Source organism: Podarcis vaucheri, assembly GCF_965113315.1.
Source record: "Podarcis vaucheri genome assembly, chromosome: 2".
NCBI classification, from domain to species: Eukaryota; Metazoa; Chordata; class Lepidosauria; order Squamata; family Lacertidae; genus Podarcis; species Podarcis vaucheri.
Window position 1 is genome coordinate 27,802,503 of NC_138760.1, and position 21,211 is coordinate 27,823,713.

A 21,211-nucleotide genomic window follows, 5' to 3' on the forward strand; every position below is an offset into this window, starting at 1 on the left:
TCAAGGTTTTTTTTAGAAATGTAATCAAAGGCAGGTTTCACACATTAAAATGAAATGCCGCTTTTAAACAAAGTGAGGTCAGCTGGAACACTCATCTGATTATATCCGTTGCCAGATGTAATATCAGAAAGGCCCATTTTCTCATGTATTGCATTTTCTTCTTTTATATTTCTCTTTTCTGACAGTTCAGACGCTTGTCCGTGAGTCACAAGTTGTTAGAGAAGCAAAGGAAAAGCAAATTGCAGAACTAAAGAAGTTGTGTGAGCAAAGTACAGATTCCTTGAACAATGAATGGGAGAAAAGGGTAATCTGTATTTTTTTCTGGATTCACTATAAATGTAGGAAGATAATGATATGGAAATAATATTTCTATTTTTAAAAAATAATACCTTGCCTTTTTATAATACCACAGCCATTTTAGGATAGGGGCTACTGAATGCTATCCTAATTTTTGTGTGTGTTTGCGTATAGCTCCATAATGCCGTGGCTGAAATGGAAAAGGAGAAGTTTGACCTTCAGAAAAAACACACGGAAAACATCCAGGAACTGCTGGAGGATACAAATGCACGACTAAGTAAAATGGAAGCAGAATACTTGGCACAAAACAAATCAACTGTAAGTATTCCAGAGTGTGGAAATTTGTATAGTTCAAGTGACATAAACGAGTGTATTGCAGTGCTGATATAAAAATTTAGGTAAAAAAATTATTTGTGTCACAGAAATATGCGAAAATATTGTCAGGCTGAGAATTATTGTAACTCTTGTGCAGTACAAGACTGTAAACAGTGACATTGCTTTACTAAACGGATAGTTGAAGTGGGAACACTGTGTCTCTTCCTCTCCCCCATCCTACTTCGCACAAGGTTTCACTTCGCCTCCATGTTTGTTTTGAATATAATAGCTGATACATTTTACAGTTTATTGTAATATTTTTACTATGAAATGGCAGTAGTGATTCAGAGCTCCAGCTGAAGCTTTTCTCCTCCTTTTTAGTTCTATAGAGAATCAAACCTGTAGAGGTGCAAAACCTGCATTGGAGTGTGGGCACTGCCTTTTATGGTATTATGGCTAATCAACAACTGGTTCCGCTTTAGGTCACATTTTTTTCTGTATCATTGTAATAGTGGGTTTCCTTGAGCTAAAGTGTGGATTACTTTCCTGCAATGAGGAGTCGTTGTTGTTGTTGTTGTTGCTGCTGCTGCTCTTCTTCTTCTTCTTCTTCTTCTTCTTCTTCTTCCATGCTATACATGCAGGTCTCAGGGTGGTTCACAGAATAAAATTAGAATATGAAACCACAAAGTACATAATAAAATAAAAACAACAACAACAACCCAATAATCCCTCACCCAACACATTTTCAAAGGGCATAGGATGTCAGTCAAATCCTGATTAAAAGGGAACGTTTTTGCCTGGTGCCTAAAGGTGTATACAGTGGTGCCCCGCAAGACGAATGCCTCGCAAGACGGAAAACTCACTAGACAAAAGAGTTTTCCGTTTTGGAGGTGCTTCGCAAAATGAATTTCCTATGGGCTTGCTTCGCAAGACGAAAATGTCTTGCGAGTTCCTGCGGGTTTTTTCCCCTCCCCCTTTTTCTAAGCCGCTAAGCCGCTTATCAGCTGATCCGATCAGCAGATAAGCCGCTAAAAGCCGCTAATAGCGCTAATCCGCTAATCCGTCAATGGGCTTGCTTCGCAAGACGAAAAAACCGCTAGACGAAGAGAATCACAGAACGGATTCTTTTCGTCTTGCGAGGCACCACTGTAATGAAGGCGCCAGGCGAACCTCCCTGAGGAGAGCATTCCACAGACTGGGAGCCACTGCAGAGAAGGCCCATTCTCGTGTTGCCACGTTCCGAATGTCTCAGAGGGCCTCAGAAGGTGATATCAGGGTCTGGATAGGTTCATAGGGAAAGTGGTGGTCCTTGAGGTATTGCGGTCCTGACGCGTTTAAGGCTCTATAGTTCAAAATCAGCACTTTGAATTGGACCCAGAACTGGTAGCCAGTGTAGTCAGACCAGGATTGGTGTAATGTGCTCAAACTGGCTTGCTCCGGTGAGCAACCTGGCCGCTGAATTCTGCACTACCTTAAGTTCCCAAACTGTCTTCAGAGGCAGCCCTACATATAATGTAGGTCCATGCCTATTCCTTATGTTTGCACTTTATTTTCCAGTTTTAATGTTCTTAGCATGGGATATTTAAACCTATAAGTTTTATGCTATGATAAATCTGCTCTGCTGGTGTCTCCTGATTGTTCCATTGCTCCATCTTAATGTTTCTTCGTGGATATTTGCCACATAGGGTGCCAAGAGACCTTATCAAAAGAATTGCTCAGTTAGTTAGAAAATCTCCACTTTTTTATCTCCTTCCCCCTGAAGTGACCTACTTTCAGATCTGCAAGTTCAATCAGTTTAGTGTAGAGTGTGAAGAACACAGAGAATTGGAAGGTAGGGTTGGCCAGATCACTCTGTCTCTGGTTTGTATCTATGTCAAGTGTGTTTATTCAGAAGTCTGTTCCATCCCATTTCTGCAGTTAACTTGCAGATTTTTTTTAAAAAAGCTAAATCTCTATGAAAATTCATAGATGCTTAAATATGTGGTTAATCACGGAGTACATCTTCAAATACCTATTTTATCTCAATGCACACATTTCTAAATGTGTTTTTTCATAAAATAAGTACTTCAGAATGCATTTTGGTTCTTTTTTTAAAAGCTAAGAACTGTATCACAAAATTCCAAGTGCCAAATCTGCAGGATATTTATGTTCCGGCCCTTATGGTAGTCCAGGAGGTTCAAATGAGGTCATTTTGCTTAAAAAAATTCCTACCCATCTCTGTTCTGGAAGGCAGAGATGTTGCAGGAAAACTGACACATTTCTTGGGTACTGGCAAGTCTGGTCATACATCAGGTTTAAGTAGCTTTGGGTTAAGCATTTTCGGGTTGCGCTCTGCAGCGACCCGGAAGTAACGGAGTGTGTTATTTCCGGGTATCGTTGCTCGCACATGCGCAGACGCTCAAAATGATGTCACGCGCATGTGCGGAAGCAGCAAATCGCAACCCACGGATGCAGGTTGCGTTCGCTTCAGGATGTGAACGGGGCTCTGGAACTGATCCCGTTCGCATCCAGAGGTACCACTGTAGTCAGTCTTTGATTCTGGAAAATGATTCCTCTTCCGTGTTCTGAAAGGCTGAGCCCAAACTAAGTACACAGCCAAGGAGGATGACTCCCAGATTGGTTATGAGAATCAGGGTGGTCAGTAAGACTTCACAGGGCACCAGATTCTGTTTTAAAACAGTTTTATTTTTTCTTCTTTCTCTTCCTTCATTATGATTGGACACACTAATCTTTCTCTTACCTCTTTTTGCTCTTTTCCAGTCTTAAGTAGTGGAAGGGCAGAGGGGAGCTGAAGTACAGCAAGAAGAAAGAAGTTGCTAGCGTTGTTTCTTCCCATCTCTCCCTGGCCATTAACTCATTAGGTGGCCTTAGACGAACCATTATCTCTCGGTGATAATTTTGGCCCTTTCTTCCGGGGCAGTTATATCAATGTATACACAGCACTTGGAAGATTTGAAATGCTCTCTGTGACCATGTTTGCATATTACAGCAAGCCATGAGCTGATGCTCAGTGTGAATGAGCAGTGTTCTATTGCAGACTGTCGAATTCCTCCCATTTCACTCTGTCCTTACTCAAGCAAGGGGAAGCAAACCACAAGCTGTGATGTGCAAAGCAGCACTTGTTGTTCCTTTCCCCCTGCCCAAGGAAGGGTGAAATGAATCAGGAACAAGTCAGCAGTTCATGCTAAGTCATGGATTGTGGCTTTCCATGACAAGTGAACAGGACCTATAAATGCAAAGTATTTTGATTTATGGAAAGGGAGAACGTTCATCATCTTAAATTCTTTTCAAGTTATTGTTAGTGCTGGTAGTAGCTTCCATGTGTTGCGACTGAACTCTTTGCACTCTTCATGATATGGCATGGTTGTCTGTCCCCGCTCCCAGCATTGACAAGGCCTGTTGAAAGACAACAAAGACCATGAATGCTTTCTTTGAGTTGTCATAGCATCAGCATAGTTATGGTATCAGAGGTTGTATTGCAACAGTGGGCACAAGTAATAACTTATTCTTATAGATTTGCAGGATGGAATGGTGTCACACTTGAGCAACGTAAGAAGATTTGAAAGTACTTGTTAGCAGATAGGGAACTGGACACAGATTGGGAAGCTGTAACCCCTAGGGGGAAATCTCATTAAAAGGGGTCATCCATCATCCCAGATTGGTTCCTCATGTAGATGGGAAGCCACTTTTCATCTTGCAATTCCCGCATGGTCCTTCATCATTTCTTTATTCTAGTTTGACAGTAGAGACAGAATACAAACGCACTGCAAAAGTGTCTCTCTGTTCTATGCTCAGGTGTTGATGTTTCACAAGGTTTTGTGTCTTGGTGTCCTTCCCTTCTGAGTCGCTTGTGAGATGAATTTTGTACTTGGAGTTTGCAAGGCAGGTATTTGTGCCTTAAAACTCAACAAGTCCCTTTTGACATTTTTCATCAGTGTGGCACATTTAAAGTAGTGATCATTTGTTTGATGTTGCCTTTAAAGCTCACTCAAATTTTAGATTCTGTTGTTAATGAAAGTTGAATTGAAAAAAATTAGCATTCAAACCTTGGCATAGGTAATGATAAATATGGCAAGAAATGGACACAGTCTGTCAGCAGGATTGAATTTTAGAACCATCAAAAGCAGACAGATCTTGCACAGCAGCTCCTGATTTAATAATTAAACATAGTAGGGTTCAAGGTATGGCTTAAGATGAAAGACTAGACTGTCACTGAAAATTAGTTTCTCTTTTCTTATTATTTCAGACTCCCCCACCCCCCTTTTTCATAGAGTTTTCTACTGTCAAGAGTGCCATTTGTTGTGCACAAGTGAATTTTGCTGAGTGATGAGACTTGCAAATTATATTCTTGACACATGCATTATTCTATTATACATAGTTCTATTTCTGAGGAGAAATATTGCTATCTTAAACATACAGCAATAGTTATTGCTAGATTTTGGACCAGAAAAATTATTAGAATTTGACAAGTAAGTTGGAACAATGGTTTCACCCAAAAGTCAACATTAGATTTGGCATTTGACTCCTAATCCTTTTTAAGCTTATAATAAACATATAAATGGAATTTTTAAAAATATATTGGAACGAATTTGGGGAGGGGGATACATATGGTGGTGAATGATTCATTTTGGAATATTTGAAAATTGGCAGCCTTTTAAAACAGAAATGGGATTTAGAGACGGATGGATTTCTGGTCATGTTAGATATTACTCTCTGAACATAGCATGCATTGGAGTGACTCTCTGACTCGCATGATTCCTGTGTTTTGCTTGGCTGCTGTCCCTGAGCTGTAGGTGTAACATCTTACCCAGCAAATCATCATATTCTCCTGTGAAAGACATCAAATTCAGGGATATCCCAGTAAGAATGAATGAAGTATTTGTCCAGGTTGGATATTGCTTTCTACTGGGCGAGAGTGCGGGCTTTTTATAACTGTAAGTGGGCAAATAAATATATATCTGGAGGTCCTTTAAAAGCCTTCAAACAAGTAGCTTATTAGCATTCTCAAATAGCACGCAATAGTTTTGTATAAGAAGTCTACAGCAATAAGAATTATGTTTTACATACCAGCTTAATTTATCTTCTGCGATTCATCACCTGATAAATAAACATTTATTTTGTTTCTTAAAACCACCAGTTCATATTTTATCTTCTTGTGCCTTTAGCCAGAGAGAAGGGTTATGTGAACAATGAAGTTTAGTTATCAGCAGGGCTGATAACTTGTTAAAAAAATTCTGTTAAAGAAAATTCTGCTTCAATAGGAGCTTGAATCTGATCTGTATACACTGGTACCTCGGGTTAAATACTTAATTCGTTCTGGAGGTCCGTTCTTAACCTGAAACTGTTCTTAACCTGAAGCACCACTTTAGCTAATGGAGCCTCCCACTGCTGCCGTGCCGCCGGAGCACGATTTCTGCTCTCATCCTGAAGCAAAGTTCTTAACCTGAGGTAATATTTCTGGGTTAATAAGAGTCTGTAACCTGAAGCGTATGTATTCTGAAGCGTCTGTAACCCGAGGTACCACTGTACTGGGGTCTCCAAATTATGGCTGGGCTTGGTAGCCAACTTTTTGTTTCTGCTTGCCAGCTATGCAGTCTAGTCATAATAATAATGCATAATAATACAAAAGTACATCAGTTTATCAACACAGCTGTTGCCTATGTTGTCTGTCATGTACCACATGGGGTGTTGTTATTTTTTAATTCACCTGAAATCCACAGTGCTTGTTTTTGACAATGCCTTCCCCCCCTTTCAAAATGTTGAAGACTATCCCTCTGCACCGCACTGCATCCCACCCAAAATATACATATGTTTTATATAAATTCAAATATTAAACATTTACATTGTTGTTTTCAGATACAACCACGTGTGGGGAAGGTGTGGTTCAGTATGATGTTTAATTTTCTGGCTGATTAATGAAGGGGAAATAAAGGCTTAGAAGCTACGTAACTAGGCTTCTACTGGTGGGAGCATTCCCAGTTCCACAAACAAGATGGAAGTGGGAAAGTGGGGAGGAAACTTTCACTGACTCCTCCTTCCTCCTGCAGCCGTCTTGTATCTCGTATATCTTCTCCTGAGCAGTTACCCTGGTAACATTATGAACCACATATTTTCACATATTCAGGCACCCAGACCTTTCAGTAGTCATATGGAGTTTTTATTGATGATTTGCTTTGTGTATATTGCTTTGTACACTAAATTTCATTGTGTTTCAATCATGCTTATGTGTAAAAGTTGAAAGATTTCAGCATTAGCATGTGTCTAAACAACCAGGTTGTTAGGCAATCATCTTTATTTCCTCTCGCATTGTTTTTCTTTGCTTTGAGGCAAAGAGTCTCAAGAAATCTGAAAGTGATTCACTGCCTAATAGCCACATTGTTTTCTCTTCCAATTACATGTGTTTACATTTCATCATAACAGGAATCAAATATCTTCCTATCCCCTGTATACAATAGGAGTTAAATATCTTCTTATTTCCTGTAACTTGCTAGATAGCAGATAAGATCTAAAACACTTGATATGATTCTGCTTGATCAGATTCAGCTTTAAATAAGTATTAGATATTTCGTTCAATTGCAAATTCCTCTTGTGTAACCTGGTATATTGTGGAATTATGAACTTTCTTTTTTATGGTTTATGATTTTATTCACTCCTCACCACTGAATACCTCTTCACTTTTTTTGTACAGTATTTTTAAAATGCTTAATTCTAATGTTGCTTCCACATAATCTCTACTGCTTTGTCTAGTTTTTATTTTGTATTGCCCCTTGCTGTCTCTTACTTCCCCTTATTTCAGGTAACAGTCTGCCTGTATGCATAAACATCAGTAAAGAATTACTAGGAATTATAGCAGCGTACATTTGGATGGCTGGTTCTTCATTGCGAGGAGGCTTCCCAGTCTATTATTTTAGATGTCAAATTTACAGGGACAATATTTTCTCCTGGAGTAGGACACCTAGCATAGGGAAATTATGTTTTTTGGGGGGCAGGAAGGGCCATCTCCTTAACTTACTTTTGGAAGAGGATCATGCTCTTCCCACCTTTGTCATGGGCAGATAGACTCTGGCATTGTTCCTTACTTGTGGCAGTTTAGTATTTTGGAAGAAGGAGCTAAGTTAAGAACTCTAGCCTAAAGAACAGAGTAGAGAGACTCCCCCTTTGGTCACACTATCCTGGCATACACTTCACTTGGAGATGGGAAAGAGCTGGTTCACTTGGAGATTGGAAAGAGAGAGAGAGAGTTTCCCTTAGGTCTCAGTTTTTCCACGTATAGTCATGTTCTGGCAGTCATTCTTCATGGCATAGGCTTCCACTTCACAAGCACTGGTGGACACATGAACTTGTGGAGTGACAAGTCTTGCATGTCAAATCTGGTGCTCTCCGGATGTTTTCAACTACAACACCCATGAGCCCCAGGCTGCATAAATTGGCCATGCTAGCTGGAACTGATGGGAGAGGATCTAGGAAGCACCAGTAGGGAGAAAACTGGACCATAGACTTCTTCAATAGGCTTTCCAAATGGCAGATTCCACAGATTTTGTCATTAGAATCATGGTTGCCTAAACGACCATGTGGTTTGATTCACCACAGAGGACACAGCAAGTACCAAATGTCTGACACAGGAAGGTAAGGCACACAGTCACTTTCTCTCTGGGGATTGTCAGAGTCCATGGGGAGTTTCAGTGCTCCTCAATGGCCCACTCCCATAATGGTCAGAAGAGTCTTCACAATCTTTCCTTTTCCATGGTTGGTGTATTGCTCTACACAGTTGCATTAACTTTCAGTCCCTGAGGGTTTTGTGGCATGCTTGGTTGGGGAGCTGCCACCTCAGCAGCTTTGTGAAAAAGGACTTCTTTACATGAGATGTGCAGGCAGCCCTGGTGCTCAGGACATACCTTTACCAAAACACTGTAAGATGAACATTTTAACCTCTTCCGAGGGTGTTTTCAGGAGGCCCGCCTTACAAGGGTAGATCTGATGTGGACACTTTATTAAGTTGGCCACACCATTGCTAATGACCTACCGTATTTTTCGCACCACAGGACGCACTTTTTCCCTCCTAAAAAGCAAGGGAAAATGTGTGTGCGTCCTATGGAGCGAATGCAGGGGGGAGGCAGGCGGGGAAAGCCCTCAAGAGCCGCACACAAGCTTCGTGCGCTCTTGGGGGCTTTTCTCTGGGAGGGAGAAGGGACTGACTGGCCGCATCAGTCCCTTTTCCCCCCTGGGGGAAAAGCCCCCAAGAGCGGCGCCCTCTTTAAAGGCTGTGCGGCTCCTGCAGGCTTTTCTACGAGGTGGGGGAGTCCCCCCACCTCCCAGAAAAGCCAGGAGAAGCCGCGCAGCCCCTTTAAAGAGCGTGCGGCTTCTGCGGGAGGTGGGGGAAGCTGCAGCAAATTCCCTCCTCCCGGGCTCCCTTTGAAGCGGCAATGTGGGAGGGGAGCAGCTTACACTCGTGTAAGCAGCTCCTCTCCCACTTTCCTGCTTCAAAGCAACTACGGAGGAGGGAAGGAAGGGGACCATGCATCCTCTGCTGGCGAATGCAGCAGATTCCCTCCTCCCAGGCTCCCTTTGAAGCAGCAATGTGGGAGGGGAGCAGCTTACACTAGTGTAAGCAGCTCGTCTCCCACTTTCCTGTTTCAAAGCAACTACGGAGGAGAGAAGGAAGGGGACCATGGATCCTCCGCTGCTCACGGCTGCCGCGGATTCCCTCCTAAGTGATTGCTTTGAAGCAGCAAAGTGGGAGGGGAGCAGCTTACACTTGTGTAAGCAGCTCCTCTCCTACTTTCCTGCTTCAAAGCAATCACGGAGGAGGGAAGGAAAGGGACCATGGGTCCTCCACTGCTTGCGGCTGCAGTGGATTCCCTCCTCCTGGGCTCCCTTTGAAGCAGCAAAGTGGGAGGGGAGCAGCTTACACTCGTGTAAGCAGCTCGTCTCCCACTTTCCTGTTTCAAAGCAACTACGGAGGAGAGAAGGAAGGGGACCATGGATCCTCCGCTGCTCACGGCTGCCGCGGATTCCCTCCTCCGTGATTGCTTTGAAGCAGGAAAGTGGGAGGGGAGCAGCTTACACTTGTGTAAGCAGCTCCTCTCCCACTTTCCTGATTCAAAGCAACTACGGAGGAGAGAAGGAAGGGGACCATGGATCCTCCGCTGCTCACGGCTGCCGCGGATTCCCTCCTCCGTGATTGCTTTGAAGCAGCAAAGTGGGAGGGGAGCACCTTACACTTGTGTAAGCAGCTCCTCTCCTACTTTCCTGCTTCAAAGCAATCACGGAGGAGGGAAGGAAAGGGACCATGGGTCCTCCACTGCTTGCGGCTGCAGCGGATTCCCTCCTCCTGGGCTCCCTTTGAAGCAGCAAAGTGGGAGGGGAGCAGCTTACACTCATGTAAGCAGCTCCTCTCCCACTTTCCTACTTCAAAGTGGAGGGAATCCACTGCAGTTGCGAGCAGAGGATCCATGGCTCCGCTTCCTTCCCTCGAAGCAGGGTGCAGGGGGAAAGACGGCAGGAAATAGATGCCAGGCAGGAAGACACAACCACACTTTGACCACTGAAAGTCCACCCCAGCCCCCCCAGATTTCCACTGAGACGGCCAGGCTAATCTTGATGGCCATAAGTCAGGCTCAGCATTATTAACTGGACTTAGATAAGCCATGGTTCCCCTTCCTACCCTCCTCTGAGGCTCAATTTAAAGCAGCAAAGTGGACAGGAGCCGCCCGCTTTGCTGCTTTAAATAGTTTAGTGCAACATTTGATTCAGAATATTTTTTTCCGTATTTTCCTCCTCTAAAAACTAGGTGCGTCCTATGGAGCGAAAAATACGATATATGCAGAGTTTATGTAATGAAGTTTCATCTTTTTCCATTAAGATTACAATTCATTTTATCTCTGTCATCTAGGTTAAAATATCTTTCCATTTGAATTTCTAACAGGCACACATTTCCTTCCATATGAACATCTCCATTCTTGGTGATTGGTTGTCCAGGTTTTCCCTCTACGTCTTTGTGAAATCTTTGTAAAGCCTGGGGCAGGGTGTTCTCTGTAGTAGCACCAGAACTTTGGAATCTGCTTTCTTGGAAAGCATCCCACCCTGCCTCAGTATCAGAGTTCAGACAGGGAGTAAATATTTTAATTTTCTTGTCCTATTAAAGTAGCTTACACTCTGTTGCCTTTGGTTTTTATTGTTTTTATATATGAGCTATTTTTTCATTTACAGTACATTGCCTTGAGTCCTTTTCTGGTAGAACATTTTTTTTTTAAAGTAATTTTACTTGAAATCAGCTAGGAGATGTGTTTTAATTTCTAGCCAGTGGGTTTATTGTTTTCATTATCAATGCTTTTAAAATGATTATTTGGGCCCTTTCGGTTTTCTCTCGTGTGCCATTATGAACTGCTAACGGTTTCTTAAACAAGAAAAGTTTATTCTTTTTCGAGTGTTTCAAGTTATTCCCCCCCCCCTTGCCAAATACTGTCCAATTGGCAAAGTGGGATATCCTCTTGATCTTATCATATGGCCAAATCTACTGGATACAGGATGTCTGAAAGCTGCTGTTTATCAAAAGCAGGATAGTAATCTCCACTGGCTGCACAGCAAATCCTATAATTGAAAAGAAAAATGTGCTTGACTTTTTGTCCAAACAAATACAGTCCTTAAAGATGTGTTAAGAACAATTTGAAAGAATATATTTTAAGAATGCACTGCGTATGTGATCTTCGTGTTTCAGAATATATAATGCAAGTGCTTTACCCAAGTATGAGCCATAAAAATCTCCAGTTTACATAATTGTGTCAACAATAATTTCAGCTACATACTATAAAAAAGCACTGAGTTGATGGATGCTAAGTTTCACTTTAACAGTGGCTGGAAATATTCATTCTTTCCACGTTCTTCTGCCGCACAAGCCTTTGTTAACATAATGTGATTTGTGTGTCCTGTTTAAATTCCTGAATCCTGACCCAGCTTTAATTTTAACCACTTGCCTGGTTGTCATGGGAGGCATCTGACCTTTACCAGTTGAGACTGGTATGCCAGTTACAAATTTATCTAGAGAGATCAAACCCTGCCCCAGCAATCCATTGGCTGGTCGCATTCAGGAAAGACTACTGTAATGTACTCTACATTGGGCTGCCTTTGAAGACTGTCCAGAAACTTTCAGCTGGTGCAGAATGCTAGTTGATAGTGAGTGTGTAGTGCAGGGGTGTCAAACTCAAATTCATCGGGGGGCCGCATCAGCAGTTTGGTCACCCTCAAAGGGCCGGTTGTATCTGTAGGACTATACATCATATGTACTTACAGTACAGGAGAGAAGGGTTCAGGCAACCGTTGGATCTGTCACATCACAGGATGGCATGCGCTCAATATAAAAACAAGCGGAGGTTTCCTGAATGCATGTAAAGTGGAGGTTTCCTGTGTAGAACGGCCGGCGCCGCTAGAGGGCAGACGTTCTCTGGCTTGTAGGCTGCCGCGCATGCGATGAAGAGGCGGCTTTCTTGTGTCAAAAAAAGAAGAAGCGAGGATAAAAGGTGAAGGCTGGCGGCCGCCGGCGGCTACACGGGCCACATGACGAGGTCTGGCGGGCCGGATTCGGCCCCCGGGCCTTGTGTTTGACACCCGTGGTGTAGTGCATAGGACACCAAATCTATACCAGTGGCATTGCTTGCCTGTACATTTCTGACAGTGGCGTAGCGTGGGTTCTCAGCACCCGGGGCAAGGCAAGTAATTTGCGCCCCCTAACCCGACACAAGGCAAGTAATTTGCGCCCCCTAACCCGTGGATTTTAGCACTCGAGTCTCTTCCGCGCCCCCCCCAGATGCTGCGCCAGGTGCAGCAGGCCCCCCTGCACCCCCCACGCTATGCCACTGCTCCCACCACAAGTCTTCAGGACAGCCATCCGAAGGCTGGCACGGGGAGAAGGTCTGTCCGCCCCACCGCCAGCCTTCGGAGGAGCCTTCCGAAGCCTGGCGGCGGGAGGAGGTCTCTCCGCCCCACCGCCAGGCTTCGGAGCAGCCTTCCGAAGGCTGGTGCGGGGAGAAGGTCACTCCGCCCCACCGCCAGGCTTCGGAGCATCCTTCTGAAGCCTGGTGCCGGGAGGAGGTCTCTCCGCCCCACCGCCAGCCTTCGGAGGAGGTCCGAGGACAGTGGGGTTCCTGCTTCCTCGAGGAGGGCCGGCCAAACGCCCCCCCCCAATGTTGCGCCCGGTGCGGCCGGCACCCCTGGCACCCCCCACGCTACGCCACTGATTTCTGAGCAAGCTCAGAGGTTTTGCTTGTATATCTGCCTATCAGGTCAGTTCGGCTGCTGGGCATGAGAGATGGGACCTTCTCTGTAGTGCCCTCCAGATTGAGGAACTCCACAAGGATGTGTATGGCCTCTCTACTGCCGGTGTTTATGTGTGTCTTAAAAACCTACCTCTATCAAACCTCTTAAAGGCTATACCCTTAGAACTGGTTATTTTACTACAGATGGTTCTGCTTCTTAGGTGCTAATTTGTACTGATGCTTGTAAACTGCTCAGACTTTTAAAGGATTGCGAACACCAGTGCTGTCGTTACGTTCTATTTTATTTACGTATTGTTTTATGATGTTGTGAATAGTTCTGGGTGCACAGTGCCCCGAAGAGCAACATCCAGATGATTAATAAATAAATAAATAAATTGCAGTGGGATGGCAGCAGTGCATCTTTTGGACAGGAGGCAAGTTCAGCTCATTTTGCAATGGCCACTTGCTGTTCTAAGTTGCTCAAATTGTAATGCCTGGACCCATAGATCTATGAAACAGATGGTGTAGAGATTGCTTTTGGAATAAGAAGTGGTAGAAATGAGAAGAGAGCCTGTGTCATGTAGTAGTTCAAGCGTCAGAGTAGGACCGGGGCGGGGGGCGGGGCGGGGTGATGACCAGGTTTCAAATCTCCACTCGGCCGTGAAGCTCACTGGATGACCCTGGGCCAGTCACTGCCTCTCAGCCTAACCTACCATTAATTAATTAATGGCTTGTGTACATTCACTATGTAAATGAATCATGTGTATTTGCATTTTGGATAAATTCAGATAGCGAACAGCCTTTTCACCAAGGGGGCCAAGATTAAAAAATGGTACTACCATACACCTGCTGCTAAAATGCTGCCCGGAGGTCCAGGAGGGAGGACCATGAGTGATGTTGCTGCCAGAAGTTTTTTTAAAAATAATAATAATGCAACAGTGTTGAAGGGTTCAGGTTGTCTGTGTTGGGGACCCATCAGCAGCACTATGCAAAAGCCCCCCTGACATCTAGTCCCCGTACAGTAGTGCTATCTAAAAGGAAGAAATAGCATGTATTTGCCTCATGGCATGATATATAGAATACTGCAGTGGCAAAACAAAAGTGCAGGGGCATAACAAACCTACTTTCAGATAAGGGACAAAGGAAAACTCTGATCTGAAACTTCTGCTGCCTTGTGGGATATCCTCAGGAGAAAAAAAGGTTAAGGAATAAATCCTGCACAAATCTGGAGTGGAGTTCCTTGGATGGTGCTTTGTATGCCTCCTTCCAGCAGCTACTGCAGCCAAGCTAGTGCCAAACGTACTGCTCTGCTTTCCTTTGGAGCACATCAGTGAAGCCAAGAGTGGGGTCTTGTCATCTGTCCACACTGTCTAGGCTTGTGCTCCAGGGAGGTCACCTCAGTGTTGCTAATGCAGCAGCTTGACTTCACCTCCAGAGGTGCACTCCATTGTCTCTCGAGAGAAACAAATGCCAACCATATGATGCCAGTATTATTCAGTTCTCTGTACAGTGGTACCTCGGGTTAAGTACTTAATTCGTACCGGAGGTCCGTTCTTAACCTGAAACTGTTCTTAACCTGAAGCACCACTTTAGCTAATGGGGCCTCCTGTTGCCGCCGCGCCGCCGGAGCACGATTTCTATTCTTATCCTGAAGCAAAGTTCTTAACCCGAGGTAATATTTCTGGGTTAGCGGAGTCTGTAACCTGAAGTGTATGTAACCCGAGGTACCACTGCATTAGTAAATCTACCAATTCTTTACAGTCTCAATTTTTATAGCTTTATGATGAGATTAGGTATAAAGGAAAAGGAAAAGGAACCATGGACGGTTAAGTCCAGTCCAAGATTAAGTATAGAATGGTATATTATTCTGGAGCAACTCTCTATAATGACTCTCCCATCTGGAAATGAAAATTTGAAATTGTTTTTGAAATTTGAAATTTTGAATGAAAGGCTGTTCATTCTGTTTGAAATTGTTTGAAATTGATACACATTTAATTTGTTTTGTTGTATGTGATTTGATGGGCTTGCTTTTCCAACCTTTGTATTTTCCATAGAGAATCTGCACATCAACTCAATTCCTAACAGAGTTTTAACCACTTTATTTAGAACCAGATGGTCAAAGAGCTGGAGGCCCGTGTCCACCAGTTGACTGTGGAAGCAGAATCCAGTAATTTGCAGCATCAGAAGTTATCTCAAGAAAAGACCAGTCTTGAGCAAGCCTACCAGGCTGTGTGCACAGAACTCGAAGAAGTCAAGGCAAGGTACTTAATGAACACTTCCATTTTGGATAATAGGTGTTACAAGTGCCACCTGTAATAAAACATTAGTATTTAGTAATAACTGACTGGTAAATGAAAACGAAAAGTTGCATTTTGAGTTTCTTAAATATCTGGGTATGTTTTACTTGCCTATTTACTTGGATCACATTACTGTGGAATAATTTCCTCACCTTCTGATGTGTTTCCACGGCAGTTAATGGGATAAATCAACGGTGATACTAATCAATAGCAGAGGTACAACTTCTAAGGGGGTAGTGATGTTGATATGTTGTAGCAAAGACAACAAACAATCTTGTGGCACCAAGGCACATCAGTAGTTGAGGAATTCACAGTTCTATGGAGAAATACAATGAACCTATAAAGAACCCAGGAAAGTCAGCAAAATAGTGTAGTGTAAGCATTCTTGAACTTCTTGTTCTCCTTGATCCGGATAGTAACTTTATGAGAAAAGTGAATGTATAAGCAAACCTTCATCTGCCATTACCTCAGATAATGTACTTGATCTTTATCTGTGTATCTGAAGAAGTGTGCATGCACACGAAAGCTTATACCAAGAACTAACTTAGTTGGTCTTTAAGGTGCTACAGGAAGGAATTTTTTTATTTTGATCTTTATCTGTTATTGGTTGCTTCTCACAGGATTTCCCAATGGTGGGTGTGGAGTCCCTGGTTGAAAATGGAGCTCTATATAAAGCTATAGGGATTGGTATATGAATTGGTATAGGGATTGTTTTCTCGTTGGTTGTATTTTTGTAAAAGCAGTTCATTGTTTGAAGTGATTGCATTTTCATGCTTCATAAGAAAATGAAGATTAATATTGTTCTGTTCATGCTGTAAGATGTGTAAGAGAAGAGAATGTTGTGTTATTTCAGATACCTCTGCTTAGATTTCCTTGCAATATTTCTAGATGCAACTCACTTCAGAAAGAAAAGGGGCGTATTGTACAAGACTTTGAGCAGAACATTCAGACTCTACAAAGCAAATATGATGATGACATAGATTTGTTGAAACAGGAACATGCTCTTTCTGCAGTGAAAGTAAGTTCACACTCAAGAATAGGATAGGCTTATATACAGATAGGCTTATATATAAACAATATATTAAAGCAAGTTTTCAGTGTTAATTTTTGAGGTTTTATGCTTGCATACACATGTATAGGTATGACTGGGTTTAATTTAATCAACCTATTCTTCTTAGCTCCCTTAATATACTTATATGCATGTATGTTGACAGGGTTGAAATCTAATGTTTCAACGTTAGTTTGTTTCTCTGAAGTGTGTGCACAATTTTTAATCAGGTGCCAATGACTATTCTAACAACACTGTTTAATCTATCAGTAACTATAGTAGTATTTGCATTTTAAGGACAAATGAAATATGGAGAGACTGAGTTTAAAAGTTTTCTGTATCTTTTCCAAGTAGATCATCTTCTCCTCCCCCTGTCTTTTAAGTTGAACTTTGAAAAAAGTTTACTTCTGCCGGAGCTAATACAAGACCAACATTCCCTTGTCTATTAAATCCCTACAGGCATCTGATGTGATTGAAGAATTAGAACAGTGTGTGTCGCAATTAAAACAACAGTTACTGGAATCAGAACATCAAAGGCAGCAACAGCTGAGGGTGAGCCCTGCATTTTTCACTCAGGAAAAATGATGAGCCTTTTTTTTCTTTTTTCTTTTTACTACTTTCTGTGATTTGTATGAATAGAATGCTCAAGTGAGAGAGTTTCTGGAGTTCTTGGAAATGTGAGCCAATCACTCAACATCCGTAATAATGGAATATGTTCTTATTTCTGGCTAAACCCTTTAAAGAAACTTGGGGGCTATTTGTCTTATTTCCTTGCTTATTGAACTGATATGAAAAGCGTATATATCAGTGGATTAAAGAAATGCATACAGTGAAGTTGAAAGTAATCCCTGTGTCTGTCTTACATAGTGATAGCTACATTTGTATAAATTAGTACATTAGCATAAACATGTCGCATGGCTCCTACATTTCAAATATTTGCTGCCTTTTCCTCGCTGTCCAAATTATGCCTGGCTCTTATTCTTTCTCATTCCTAACCAGTAAATTCACTGCATCTCCTTTTCAGCTTTCCACTGCCCAGCATCCTTTCCTTCTTTATCCATTAGCTGCCTTTACTACGGGTTGTGTAACCCTTTAGGGAGAGGAGGCCACATTATGCAGCTGACTGGTTTGTGGTATTTTGCTCATGTATTCAAACCTCTCTCCCCGCTTTGGGGTGGGGGGCATATGGAAACTGGTTCTGCATGTTTGCACACCTCTAATGGGACGCGGGTGGCACTGTGGGTTAAACAACAGAGCCTAGGACTCGCCGATCAGAAGGTCGGCGGTTCGAATCCCCGCGACGGGGTGAGCTCCTGTTGCTCGGTCCCTGCTCCTGCCAACCTAGCAGTTCGAAAGCACATCAAAAAGTGCAAGTAGATAAATAGGTACTGCTCTGGCGGGAAGTTAAACGGCGTTTCCGTGTGCTGCTCTGGTTCGCCAGAAGTGGCTTAGTCATGCTGGCCACATGACCTGGAAGCTGTACGCCAGCTCCCTTGGCCAATAAAGCAAGATGAGCGCCGCAACCCCAGAGTCGGTCACGACTGGACCTAATGGTCAGGGGTCCCTTTACCTTAATGGGAGACTGGAACTGGTGGCATCTTGAGCTCAGATTCCCACACCTTTTCTAAAGACCAGTTTTTCACCTGTTTTAAAATTGATTAGCTAAGTCAACTCCCCACCGTCTGATCAAACTTGCTGTTACATGTGCATTGAATATGGTTATCAGATAGTTCCAAAAGTTTTATTTATCATGTAATCGTCTGTTCCTTGACCTCTATTTTTCAGGATCAAGAACAGACATATATGCAGGAGAAACTTCATTTAGAGAGAGATCTTGAAAAGAAGGTAATGAATTGAAGTATAAGTTTTATTGTATGGAATATCCGCTGTAGCCATTAAAAGATTTATTTATAAACCATAAAATGCAAATGTTGGCCAGAAAAGGAACACAGAACTGGTGAAATGTAAAAGCTTATCTGCCAAGGAGCTTTTTTCAACGATAAACCTGTTGATGTTTGTCAGAGAGCTATACTGTCTTGGCTAAGTTATATTCACTAGCGTATTTTAGTCCATAAAGTGGGGGGAACCCTCTTAGGTTAAAGATTTGAATAGTGCCCTGTCTGAAAATGCTTAAGATCTTTCAGTAATTATTTTTAGTTATAATGACATCCAGATTTAAAAGGTTGAATTGGAAGATCTACTAACTAAAAAACAAATCACAGATTATATCTGCCTGTTCTCCAGATCAATCAGTGAGGCAGAGACTGGAGGACGCAGGCTCATTCCACCCCAATACAGTAGCTCCTTGTGCCAGATTGAGAAAAGTAATATTAAACTGTTTTCTTCCACTTTCAATCTCCACAACCCCCTATTTGCTGACAAGCCTGTCCTTGAAATTTTCATGGCAGTCCATCAACCCCAATCACACAGAATTCTTAACAAAATACAGAAATATTTCACTTGAGCTCTATTTTTTTCTATCGGAGTATGCACTTTTGTAGGGAACAATGGAGAACATAATCATGTATAAAGAATCCTGCAAATATCTCTCTTGATTTTCACACACTTGTTGGAACTCTTAACAGGTTCCTGAGAGTACAAAAGAGTTAGGTTTGATCTTTGCTGTGTGTACTTTCCCTTGCAGCGGTGTAGGAAAACGTAAATCAAGGCTGGCCAACTTTGCTTTTCCAGAATGCGCATGATAGTGTGATTGTTTCAGATATATATTGTTGGGTGCTTGTTGGCCATCACTCAGTTGATGTCTTGATTTAGAAGAGATGCCCATTAATGCAGTTGCCCACTGCATATACTATAATGTAGAGACCTGGTGTTTGAGCTGTGGATAGTTCTACATGGTTTGTCTGTGCTAGGCTAAAAGCATATGTGTGTCAGTAGCCCACATACCACCTCTTACCACATACCACATATATTATTGAAGCCAGGGCAAGGAGCAGCTACCATAGAACCGATGATCATCAGATCCGGCAGTTAATAATGTATTGGAAAAGGGAAAATGTGGTTGCATTGATATATACAACAACAACAACAACAACAACAACAACAACAACAACAACAACATAATGTCTATCCCGCCCATCAGGCTGGGTTTTCCCAGCTACCCTGGGCGGCTTACAACATATATAAAAACATAACAAAACATAAAACATTAAAAAACAAAATATCCTATTCAAGCAACAAACAAACCAATAAAGCAATAGAAATCAATAATAACAGCAGCAACAATAACAGTAATAACGGTTTACAATTATACCCAGGTTAAAATAACCGCCAACCCCAGCTAAACATTTAACCAGCACCCGCCCGACAAAAACAAAACAGAGGAACCAAAATTAGAACCATTTAAGAAGAAGAAGAAGAGTTTGGATTTGATATCCCGCCTTTCACTCCCCTTGAGGAGTCTCAAAGCGGCTAACATTCTCCTTTCCCTTCCTCCCCCACAACAAACACTCTGTGAGGTGAGTGGGGCTGAGAGACTTCACAGAAGTGTGACTGGCCCAAGGTCACCCAGCAGCTGCATGTGGAGGAGCGGAAACACGAACCCGGTTTCCCAGATTATGTGACTACCGCTCTTAACCACTACACCACACTGGCTCTTTAAAACATTTTACGCGGGTGGCGCTGTGGGTTAAACCACAGAGCCTAGGACTTAATGATCAGAAGGTCGGCGGTTTGAATCCCCGCAATGGGGTGAGCTCCCGTTGCTCGGTCCCTGCTCCTGCCAACATAGCAGTTTGAAAGCACGTAAACGGCGTTTCCGTGCGCTGCTCTGGTTCGCCAGAAGCGGCTTAGTCATGCTGGCCACATGACCCGGAAGCTGTACGCCAGCTCCCTCTGCCAATAAAGCGAGATGAGCGCCGCAACTCCAGAGTCGGCCACGACTGGACCTAATGGTCAGGGGTCCCTTTACCTTTACTTAAAACATTTTAAAATGTTTTAGCCAGTTGCCCCAAACCAAGAGGTTACTTGCTTTACATCAGGGGTAGCTATCTCATGGCCCCATGTGGCATCCTCAAGTGATTTTTGTGGCCCCTGAAAACCCCTGAGAATCCAATCACATTGAGGCTGTGTTGTCACATGGTAGAGCATAGGTGTCTGCTCCCAGGGGTGGGGAGAGTTGTGTTCAGTGATTAAAAAATTGCACTGAGATTGCTTTCTGAGCCCATAGCTTTGACACCACCATCTTCAGCATTTGGTGCGCATTTTCTGGTGTATGTATGCATGCATGAGAGTGTGGGGTGGCTTCTGTTTCTGCCACGTGCACTTTTTTTGTCCACTGGCAGACATTCTTTGAAGGGTTCTTCGGAGGATAATATATGACCCCAGGGCTGAAATTATTAGCCATCTGTGGTTTACCTACAAGACATAAAAACAGCCATTAAATGCAACTACATTAGTAGGGGCTAATTCAACAGACGTATTCTAGTGTTATTATTTTATTTATCGCAGCATATTAAGCTTGAAAACTCCACTAGACAAATGAGAACTATCTCTGCAACAGACGTGAGGTTGACAGTTCCACATAGGTATCAGAACCATATCAAAGGAAGAAACAACCTTAACACCTATTCTGCCTTGGGCAAAAGCACTGGGAACATATGTCTAGCAAGTTTAAAGTTTTGACTCTGTTGGACCGATAAAGAAAAGCAGACCTCAAAGTAAAAGACCCACTACAGAGCAGAATTGCTAGCAACCAAACATTACAGTCATAGGTATATTAGCTGATCTTCATGGCTTTCCATAACTTTTGACTTATTTAACTGAGGACAACGTAGTGAGAAATATCTAGAGCATGTAAAATCTGTGATCACATTGCTCAAGAATGGCGAGATGGCAGCGTTCAATCTTCTTTGCAGTACAAGGTGGCAAAAGGGACAAAGCTCTCCCTGGCAAGTTCCACTAACAAGAAGTAAATTCTTAAAGAAACATTTAAAACTCTCAGTTATGCTGTTTTATTTCTTAACACTACTGTATTTTACATGACT

General features: G+C 42.8%; 1 protein-coding gene across 5 annotated transcripts in view; it reads left to right on the forward strand.

The window, feature by feature from the left end:
- The window catches only part of CEP112 (centrosomal protein 112), a 224,621-nt gene that overhangs the window by 46,982 nt on the left and 156,428 nt on the right, over window positions 1–21,211 (forward strand). For all 5 annotated transcript variants that reach the window (XR_014216733.1, XM_082212425.1, XM_082212423.1 and 2 more), the window contains 6 exons: window positions 186–304; window positions 472–615; window positions 14,970–15,124; window positions 16,049–16,178; window positions 16,668–16,760; window positions 17,994–18,053. Coding sequence is in view for 4 of the 5 variants with exons in the window: in XM_082212425.1 (XP_082068551.1) it covers window positions 186–304; window positions 472–615; window positions 14,970–15,124; window positions 16,049–16,178; window positions 16,668–16,760; window positions 17,994–18,053 (701 nt within the window). In the remaining variant the exon portion in view is untranslated. The remainder of the gene's footprint in view (window positions 1–185; window positions 305–471; window positions 616–14,969; window positions 15,125–16,048; window positions 16,179–16,667; window positions 16,761–17,993; window positions 18,054–21,211) is intronic.